Source organism: Anoplopoma fimbria, unplaced genomic scaffold (genome assembly GCF_027596085.1).
Source record: "Anoplopoma fimbria isolate UVic2021 breed Golden Eagle Sablefish unplaced genomic scaffold, Afim_UVic_2022 Un_contig_11611_pilon_pilon, whole genome shotgun sequence".
In the NCBI taxonomy this organism is placed as follows: Eukaryota; Metazoa; Chordata; class Actinopteri; order Perciformes; family Anoplopomatidae; genus Anoplopoma; species Anoplopoma fimbria.
The window spans coordinates 3145-14218 of NW_026550944.1; the positions used below are offsets into that span (position 1 = coordinate 3145).

The window sequence follows — 11074 nt, forward strand, 5'->3', positions numbered from 1 at the left end:
ATGCAAACCTTGGAGAGAGTATGTGTATGTGTGGAGGGGTGGGGGGTTAGAAAAGTAGTTAGAGAGGAGTATTAACAAGGTTAACAGCAGCATGTGTGTGTTGTGGACATGATCATGCAGCTCCTCCAACACCAGCTGCTGTCAGAGTTACACAAAGGAGAATTCCAGCGGACTTTTTATTTGGCAGAGCACTTCTCATAGAGACTTGTGTACACGTGTTATCGGCGAATGAAGAGAGTCCTCGGGTCAAGGCCCTCTGCTGAACCCTCCGTTTCAAAGGAAGACACTAATTTGATGTGTGTGAGCAAGCTTTGGCATTAAAACACCGGCCAGGTTGTGTTCAACCCGTCACTGTGAACGGAGGATTTGAATTTATCAAAGTAATGTCATTATTTTGAGAAGGTGTATTGGATGGTGTCCAGTCCATAGACCATGGTGTGGTCCAGTCTGTAGACCATGGTGCGGTCCAGTCCGTAGACCATGGTGTGGTCCAGTCCGTAGACCATGGTGTGGTCCAGTCCGTAGACCATGGTGTGGTCCAGTCTGTAGACCATGGTGTGGTCCAGTCTGTAGACCTTGGTGTAGTCCAGTCTGTAGACCATGGTGTGGTCCAGTCTGTAGACCATGGTGTGGTCCAGTCCATAGACCATGGTGTAGTCAGGTGTGGGTCCAGTCTGTAGACCATGGTGTGGTCCGGTCCGTAGACCATGGTGTAGTCCAGTCTGTAGACCATGGTGTGGTCCAGTCTGTAGACCATGGTGTGGTCCAGTCCATAGACCATGGTGTAGTCTAGTCCGTAGGCCGTGGTGTAATCCAGTCTGTAGACCATGGTGTGGTCCGGTCTGTAGACCTTGGTGTAGTCCAGTCCATAGACCTTAGTGTAGTCCAGTTCATAGACATTGGTGTAGTCCAGTCCATAGACCATGGTGTCCAGTCCATAGACCAGTCCAGTGTAGACCATGGTGTAGTCCAGTCCATAGACCATGGTGTGGTCCAGTCTGTAGACCATGGTGTGGTCCAGTCTGTAGACCATGGTCTAGTCTAGTCCGTAGGCCGTGGTGTAATCCAGTCTGTAGACCATGGTGTGGTCCGGTCTGTAGACCTTGGTGTAGTCCAGTCCATAGACCTTAGTGTAGTCCAGTTCATAGACCTTGGTGTAGTCCAGTCCATAGACCATGGTGTGGTCCGGTCTGTAGACCTTGGTGTAGTCCAGTCCATAGACCATGGTGTGGTCCGGTCTGTAGACCTTGGTGTAGTCCAGTCCATAGACCTTAGTGTAGTCCAGTCCATAGACCATGGTGTGGTCTGTTGGGGTTCAGCTAATTCAGCCTCCTCAGCCTGCCCCGGTCCTCTCATAGACCTCTGGCTCTTTGCTGCTCACATGTGATGAAGGTTGACGTCTGGGACTGATGCAGCCTCCAACACTGACGCTGCAGGTCGATCACAGGTGGACAGGAAACGACATCAACAATCATCATCATGTAACTTTGCATCGTATAAAACAAGAAATAGAACAAAGAGAAACTGAACAACTGGCCAGCAACAGTGGACAGTGTCCCATGATCTGATGTCACTGGACATCACCTGACTCATTCAAATGTCATTCACCCAGTTGTATGCTCAGTACCTCATGCATTATGGCCCAAATCTTACTATTTAAAGACTTAAGACATGCAGCGCACCAACGGTAAAAGAGCTTTAAATAGTCAGGTTTTAGTGAAGATGCATGCGTGTATTTGTGAAGTAGTGAGCATAATCCTGCATAAATGAGGCTTGGATTATTCTGCATGAGTTGTGTGAGTTTGTAAATTATTGTTTCAGCTAATCCGTCCATCAGTCCAACACCTTGATCCTAATCCATCTCATGTTCACAGAGTTCTAGTTTAGTCCTCTCCGGTCTGAACTCTGTACCTTTATCATCAGCAGTGGGGGAGCCGACCCCCGCCACAAGCTCCTTGGCCTCCACAGCCAGTTGGAAGGCGGGATCAGGAAGTGGTGACGGGGTGTCAGTGGCTGGAGATGACCTGTTGCTCCTGACAGATAGAACACACGAACACACAGGAGGACTGGTTACAACAGGACTCTAAATGATCTTCATTGAACTATCTCAACTGATAATGTGATGTTCTGAGTCTCTTACCCGCCTTCTCCTCCAAACAGGCTGGGGGTCGTCAGCACTTTGTGGACGTTCTAAAGACAGACAAAACGTAACAGTTATGTGAGCTTCTATGATGATCTTGTTTTCTTACTCACACTGATCCAGTACAGACAGCAGGTCTTCATGTGACACCAAAACAAGGACCTCAAGGTCACAAAGAGAGAGAAGGTGATGAGGTAGACCTCTGTGTAACACTTCTTATAGAATCTGTTCTCTCACTTCATGTCCATCTGCTGTCCTTTCATTTGGTCCTCATGCTCCTGTGTATTGTTCATTTCACATTCCCTGACAAACACCAGTCACTGGGGGACACAGTGAATGAGTCCACTCATGTAACATGATGTCGTCCATAGCAACAATGTCAGCCTTCTCTTAGCTCAGCTTTCCCCACAGCTCCTGACAAAAAGCTGCTCTCAGCAGCTTTGTGAACAGCTTTAAGAGTTTCTGAGCTGCTCTTTTACATTTCCCAGAACAGAAATTCTCAAAACTACTTCAACCTCCATGATTTAGTCACGTCATTGAATCAATTTGTCAATCTTTTAATCAAATGCAAATGCTTTGACACATTCATGCAAAATGTATTCAACTGGTTCTCTATAGAGTAGTCTATAAATACTTAAACACCTGTACTGGCATCAGAGCTACTGCTAAATGGTTAAATCAGGAAAATATATTTTTTGCAATTTAAAAGCTATTTAGTTTTTTCTCATTTATCGTTATCTTACAAAACGTACATTACACTATTAAATTGACAACATGGCTGAGTGTTTTAACCATCTTGCTTGTAAACAATGACATTCTCACAATGACAGGGTCTGTTTTTTTGCGCCTGGTTTGAGAAATGCACTTACTGTTCTGCTAATCAAGACAGTGAAAGTCTTCTGCAAATGAAAAAGGTGGCCTGTAAGAGCAGGGTGAGGAGGTGAGACAAGTCTGCTTTGTGAACTGCAGGGAGCAGCAGCGTGTCTCTAAGCCACTGGGGGGCAGACTGGCTCCATGATACCCGTCATGGTGGCTCTGATTTGCTCAGCCTGCTTGAGTATGAGATGTGACAGAACAGCTGATTGTCATGGAGTCAGTTACTAACTATTGTCAGTCTATTAGTCCACCTGTTCTCAGCCTCATGTAACTTAAGGCCTACCTCTAATCTTAAAATATATATTTTTTTCCCACTAACTTCATCAAGTCCATCACTGCGAGCTCCGACTGGACCGTTAGAATACATTTACCGTTGGAGGACTTGACCCAAACATTTTAGGTAATAAGAGTGTTCTATATTTGTCTTTCTGTCAACACATGTCATAAAAAGACCCAAACCAGATGTGTTCTGACTTCCTACTCTATCTGTGGTTCTCATCTCCAAGCCCATTGGTTCCCACTGAAAAACACCATAAAAATATATAGCTTTTTTTTTTTTTTTTTTTTTTAAAAAAGCTCAGTCATTTATTAAAGCAGCTAGACACCATAGGTGTAAGCAATCATGAACACTTCTTCTAATGTGGGGGCGTCCAGTTAAAGATGTACCTGTGCAAAGCCCAGCAGTTTCTTGTTGGAGATCTCCAGGTGTTTCCTGCTCCGCTCCGACTTCTTCAGCTGGCAGTCGATAGTTGTCAGCCTCCTGTTCAGATCCAGCACCTCCTCCTGACAAACACAATCAATAAACACTTTAACAGCAGCTTCCACTTCATCTGGAGCGAGCTCACTACTCATTACTTAAACATGTACCTCCAAAATGTCTCATTAGGTCAGAAAAACTGCCCTGTTCACAGATCTGTGCAATTAATCCTTAAACTAATCTGAAGGAAATCTAAATCTCCAAATTTTGAGTTGTAAGGTTTTCCTTGGCAGCAACGATATGCATTAACTTCTGTAATAAATGAACCCACTTCATATATTTAAACCACTTGAAAGTTTCTTTCAGTGAAGTTGTACAATAGAATAGTACTTCTGCAAGAACTATTCTACATGGATATTTGGTCAAGATTAGACCAATGTAATTTGACCTATGAAGGAATCACTTTTTAAATTTTAGATGCATCAACAAATGTGTATTTATTTTCATTTGCGACACCATTATTCAGGTGTCCATCCAAATGCAGCCTCATTTTCACTGAAATTACAGAAAACCTACAAAAGAAATGTGATTTAAAGTGGACATATCGGGCTCATTTTCAGGTTCATTCTTGTATTTTGGGTTTCTACTAGAACATGTTTACATGCTTTAATGCTCCAAAAACAAGTAATTCTTCTCACAGTCTTCCTGAATAAACCTGTTTTCCCCCTCTGTCTGAAACGCTCCGTTTAAGCGCCTGTCTCTTTAAGACCAAATCATGAAAAAGCCCAGTCTATTCTGATTGTTCAGCACTTCTGAACAGCGTCAATGCAGCCGAGGATCACTGTGAGTGTCAACTACACCGAGTTCACCGTCACTTCTACCAAAGACCGTCTAGACATCACAACCTTGATGGACGACCTGACGGCTCATTTAAAGGCACAGTTTCCTGTGTGCCTCTCTCCATGGATTGAGCGTTTTGACTGTATCTATAGCAACTACACCTGCTTTTCAATAAAATATGACATTTGTGTTAGAGTCATGTATTAACGTGAGGAAGGTAAGGTGACAGTCTCCTCATCGCTCCACACAGGTCTGATGTTTTCAGCTCTTTAGTCAGTATTTATTCACTCAGTCTTTTTTTTATATCCAGTGTTTTCACTCAGAACTTTTTTGCATGAATATTTTAAAGCACAAATATGCACTAATTGTCTTTTACACAAATGGAAATATATAATGGCAACTTTGAATGTGTTTATTTATCTAAGGCTTGTTTGGAAACAGTGGAGTAGGGAAGACAGGAATGAAAGATGGCAAGAAGAGGGGGAGGCAGGAGTCTCTGGTTGTTTTAACTCATCTAACCATGTGACCATGTACTCAGCAGCTGTCAAATGGTTTTGGTCCTTGGAGGAGAATTGTGAGGAGCTCTCAAACACTTGCTCTCCTTATTTCTGTTACTCTCCCATCACCTTTGTCACTGGATGCTGCTGTCAGGCTGTGTGCCAGTGTGCAGCTGAAGGATTTACTACCTGAGATGAAAAGGCACAAGAAGTGCGGCAATAATCCTGAGAGCCAGAGGAAATAAATATAAAGCCTTTCATTTCATCAAAGCTGCTGGTGAGAACAGAGGCAGAGCTCCGTGGCTCTATGCAGCTTGATGTGTTTCACACTGATGGTGCTGCAGGGCCTCCAGCCCGTGACAGAGGACGGAGGAGGACAGAAGAAAGCCAAAGCTCAGCTCAATGCTTTTTAAATTCTAAACGACATCTTCTGTAGGGAGAGGTTTGTGTCTGCACAGTGGATTGTTGATCTGGAGAGGCAGCAGGTGATACAGGTGCTCAAAGTGATGCATCCTACAGAAACAAGCCTGTGTAACAAATTATGAAGTGACCAAAAGGGTAAAGGGGATTATTAGTTGTACATTAAGGGGTCATGGAAAATAGCAACAGTGAATTGCTTGGGACTGACCTTGGTAGACTCCAGTCCTCGTGCCTGCCTCTTGCTGGCTAGTTGGTTCTTCAGGTCTTTGATCTCCGCCTCCAGCAGCTGGATGACCTCCTCGTAGTCCTGATCCGCACTGCTGGCGTGCCGCTGGCCGGCCTCGGCCTCTGCTGCCTGCAGGCGAGTCTTCAGACGGGTGTTCTCCTCCACAGTCAAACAGGCTTTCTGGAAGAGACAACAGAATGTAAATATATTCATATCTGGGTAGGTGTTGGATAAAGACTAAATTATTTACTGACTTTTTTCATTTGTGAATAAATCTCTCAGGCAACATGAACTGATGTAAACTGATGTAAAGTAACAGAGCCGTGCAGTGTGGCTGGTCTCTCACCTCTGAGGTCTTCTGCAGCTCGTCCTCCAGGGTTTTCTTGCTGTGCTCCATGTCCTTCAGCATCACCTGCCAAGAGAGGCAGCAGATGAAGCCCAGGAGGGTTTTACATCTGTAACCATCAGGTCAGGGGGTCGGAGCCCTCTGTGGCTCGGTGAAACCAGACCACATAACACAGAAAACAATTCCTTCTGCCCTCATGCATGTCATTTCATCGGGTTGCAATATAAAAAGTTGTTTTCCATCTTTGGCTGTTGGCTTAGTGCCACCGTACACTATTCTCTTTGCTTTTGAAATCATTAATATTTTCATTTTGTAAAAGATAGTTTTCATTGTGAGTGGAGTCCAACTTTCCCACGTGGGATTCCAATAGTCAGGAAAAGATGCATGCATGTACTTAAGCAGAGCTGCCAGCTGTCACATATTCACTGTGAGACTCACGTAGGTGACACTTTTCACACGCCGTCACGCCACACGTCTGACGAGCAGGACAAACACACCTTTAGTCATTTCGTGGCCTGGCTAACTTAGTGCACCTGTGGGGCACTTGACTTGGGTCAGAAAGAACGCATTATTATTTGAGCATTATTAGAGCTCTCCATCATGACAGACTGACCGTTTGGAAAACGGAGCCTGTTGATGTGCAGAAGAAACTGTGTAGTGTAATTAATCAATACGATATGTTTGATGTGCACAGAAGCACAGATTGTTCTGTACAGATACCTGCTGCCTTCAGCTGGCTGTAAAGAGAGTCAGCAGAGTGAAGGGTAGGCTTCAGTATGAACCACTTCTATGAAGACAATGAACACTGAACTATATTACACATATTACCAAACTATATATGTTCTCAAATTGATTCAGGTCCATGGAGCTAAAATTTAACAGCATGTGCCATGTGCCATAAAGGAATCCATCTCATCAAACAGACATGATGGGAAAGCGCTATAAACCACTAGACAATCAGTGAGTTGGACACATTTGATTCTTGACTTTGCTTTTCATGTTTGAATGCTGCTGAACTTTTATAAACTGGTTGAGGAGTCCGACCCCCACAGAAGGCTTACTCATGATTAAAACTTGGCAGCCCTGACTTAACTGATAGACGTCTTGCTCTTTAGTGATCACTCTGTTACAGCTGTATCAGAGCTACATTTGCAATGTTAAGTTACTGCAATGCAAACTTTCCTACAGCTGCTGTTCCACAAATACAAGCATTCAACTGTTGAACCACGATTTGGCTTTTATTGTGAGGCAGCCACAGGAAATGCAAAAATATCTCTGCGGTTAGCAACAGTGCTAATGTTCACTTCAAATTGGTCGTTGACTTTGGAGATGCTTTAGTCAGTGAAGGATTTTTTTAAATTTAGCAGGGAGTGATTAATGACATGTTAACGTTCAAACATGCAGCTCATTTGAATCTGTTTCCTGGTTGTGCATAAAGACTACAGTTAAACTCTGAGTGGTGTAACTACAAAGATCCTCCAACGTTCAACACTTTTTCCAGTCGTTTTCTTTGTAAAAGATGCACCTAGAGAATCTTTGGAGAATAGTTAAGTACATTACAACAATTTGATATAATTGTGGCACGTCACAGAAGACCAATCCTTTGTGTGAGAGTGTGTTCACCTTGAGCTGCTTCATCTGGGTTTGCAGCTGCTTCACCTCTGTCTGAAACTGCTCCATCTCCTCACTGCTGTAGCTGCATTCTGATTCATATGTCTGCATGCACACACGCACACGCACACACACACACACACACACACACACACACACACACACACACACACACACACACACACACACACACACACACACAGGTGTTTTACAGGTTGGGCTGTTGGTTATCTTTTCAATATATTCTATTTAAGAATGCTGGCATGTGAGAGGCTGTGAGAGGCTGTGAGGACTGCTTACAGGGGAGTGGAAGGCAGATGTGTCCATCAAACTAGCTGCTTCGTGATAGGAAAACATGAAGGGACCCGCCCCTAAACCCAGCTCCTCCAGGTTCTCCTGGAAAACGTTCCGGGTGGCCTCCACGAAGTCTGAGAGTGGACAGATAAGCACAGACAGAAAATGCTACTGACCCAAAGAAAAATGAGTGCTTGCTCTTATATGTTTCTTAACTTAAAATATTTTTTATTAAACCTTCAGAGCATTAATGTATCATCGCCATGTTGAGAGCCATTGAGAGGCAATTAAAATGCCCCCTAACTCATTTTTCGCACCTTTAAACTAGATTACCGTTACTTCCTGGTTCAGACATTACAGGACTATTACAGGAGAAACATGAACATTGAATATATTCACCATAAAAATTCAAATTTACATTTAAGAAAGATATTTGTGGATATTTTTGGATACAAATCAGACTGAGCTGCACTAATATGCAATTAAGTGCAGTAGACAAAATAGTTATTCTGAAAAAGGAAATATCTACCCATCTATCTATCTATCTATCTATCTATCTATCTATCTATCTATCTATATACATATATATATATATATATATATATATATATATATATATATATATATATATATATATATATATATATATATATATATATATATATATACATATATATATATATATATATATATACACATATATATATATATATATATATATATATATATATATATATGGAGACGGGCCGGACTAGTACTGATATATCACTGTAATGCTATTAAGTTAGGGCAGTCCCTTTTTTTCCCCAAAGTTGGGGGAAAAAAAACAAAGCTCAGTAGTCTGTGACTTGTATTGAAGCAGGTGTCATTCGGTAAATTAATCTGTATAAATGCAAAAGGAATAATATTGGATTTGGCCCCATAGATGGAAAGATATATTTCATGCCCCTTTAATTAGTAAATTCAGAAATAGTATTAGAATAGTAATTAGTATAAGTAACAAACACGTATGAATACGTGATATTCATTCTATAGAAATGTGTGCTTGGCAGCACAGACGCAGAGCTGCTTCATGGTGCCACAATGTGACATCACACCCAAGTGATCCAACCAGTAAGTGACATGCAGCCGTCACGCGCAGCCTGTGATTTGACAGGATTTCAACACAGATATTTCACCTTGTTGTTGACTAAACTGGAAGTGTGTGTGTGTGTGTGTGGGTGCGTGCGTGCGTGTGTGCATGTGTGTTTGTGTGCTTCACCTCCATAGGCCACAGTGCCTTGCGGGTCTGTGGTTAGACTCTCTCTCAACTTCTTCCTCTTCTCTTCTGTGACATCCAACCCAAGGAAGGACAAAGCCTGAGAGACAGAGACAGGAAGATGAACAGAGAAATAAATATTTTTACCATCGAGCCATTGCAACATCACTTAAAAAAAAGAACTATGCACTGTCATCAAGCTATAACATTAACATATCTTTAAAAAAAGTCTTGGTCGCAGGTTGTTTCACTAGAGATTTACACATGCGAGGTTAAGGTTTGTCTACTAACAGTTGTTGATAGACAGTATATAGGCTGGAAATAAATATTAGAAACACCTCTTAGTAACACAACAGCTATCAGCAGCAGCAAAAACTGCGGCCTCAAAAATGACCATACAGTTGAATCAACACCTCCTAATCTACGGCTGAGCTAAATAAAAATCAAGTTGAATAAAGGTAAGAAAAGTGTAAAGAGGGCAGAGACAGAAAGCCAGAGGAGGAGGCAGAGGAAAACAGAGACTAGCAGCAGAGAGATAGGGAGCTGGAGTGCAGGGGTGAGAGGGGGAGCAAAGAGTGAATGTGCTGAGAGGGTAAAAATAATGTAGAGATGAAGAGCGCAAGTATGATAAAGCAACCAGAGAGACTGCGAGAGAAACATCCATAATTGGATGAAGAGACAGCTTGGGGCTGAAAAAGTTGCAAATCAGAATGAGAGGAACCGTCAGTGTAGATTTGCTTCATGGAGTTTCTTTAAAAACCTAAAGCAATGAGTATAGAAACTGAATGCAAAGTATTTCATATAGCTCAAAGCGCTCTTTGAATGTTGTATGGATTAGGTAGTATGAAAATGACATGGATGATATCTGTTCTTCACAGAAACCGGATATCCACCCAACTGAACACCTATGTGAGACAGCGCTATCCATCACCAGCATCATCAAAACATCATATAAGGCAATAATACACACTGTATGTTGGGATCAACAAGTAATGTCCAGACTGTTAAGACATTTTGGTACAGATATCTGTGGTCACCAGAGGTTGAATAAATTTGGTGTACCTTCAGAACAAACTTTCTAATGCGTAATGACCATAATAGCTGCAGGTTGCCATTAAATGTACTGAACATGTTGCTGCACCACGTAAGAAGAAATATTAGATTTTTTAGGGGACCACAGCTAGGGTCAGATTTTAGGGTTCAATGATCTGCAGACCCTTTCCGACCCTTTGCTTTCAAAAATGGATTGATATACAGAGTAGTAAAGATGGTACATGAATGGGTTAACTAATTGCTTTTGCCCATCTCCAAGGTCCTGTTCTTGGCCCACTCCCACCTACTAGGGGCCCATCTCGGAACGGAGAAAACCATGGAAAGGGTTCTGGCCAGATTCTACTGGCCCCTGCATCAGAACTATCCAAGAGTATTGACACAAGTGCAAGGTACCAGAGTCCACTCATTCCACTGCCCATTATCAAAACTTCCTTAAAATGACTCGCCATGGACATAGTTTGGCCCCTACCAAGAACCTGTCGCGGACATTGATTAATTCTGGTCATCATTGGCAGTGCCACACTTTACCCGGAAGCCATACCAATACTCAAAGCCCAAGCAATGGCGTGAGAAATCTTCCTCCTGTTCTCCAGAGCAGGCATAGCGGCTGAAATCCTGACCGACCAAGGTACCGGTTTTAAGTAAAAAATACTGCAGCAGTGCTGCAAGAGGGTGAGAGTAAAATAGATACAAATCTGTGAGTACCACCCCAACAACGATGGCCTTGTCGAGAGATTAAACAAGATGTTGAAAAGCATGCTGTGCAAGATCACTGAAACGGAGGCAAGAACTGGGACAAGCTCCAATTTTCTGCAA

The 11074-nt window shown here is 42.6% G+C and overlaps 1 protein-coding gene across 2 annotated transcripts; it reads right to left on the reverse strand.

Moving 5' to 3' along the window:
- Positions 1-1342: 1342 nt before the first annotated feature.
- LOC129115346 (syntaxin-binding protein 4-like) lies at positions 1343-9305 on the reverse strand (the record flags this gene model as incomplete). 2 transcript variants are annotated; one of them, XM_054626903.1, is given in 9 exon segments in its annotated part: positions 1343-1430; positions 1912-2033; positions 2141-2190; positions 3683-3799; positions 5679-5876; positions 6043-6096; positions 7666-7758; positions 7954-8081; positions 9209-9305. In XM_054626903.1, coding segments are annotated over 9 exon segments (912 nt in total), but the record flags the coding sequence as incomplete, so codon positions are not given.
- Between the last annotated feature and the right edge of the window lie 1769 nt (positions 9306-11074).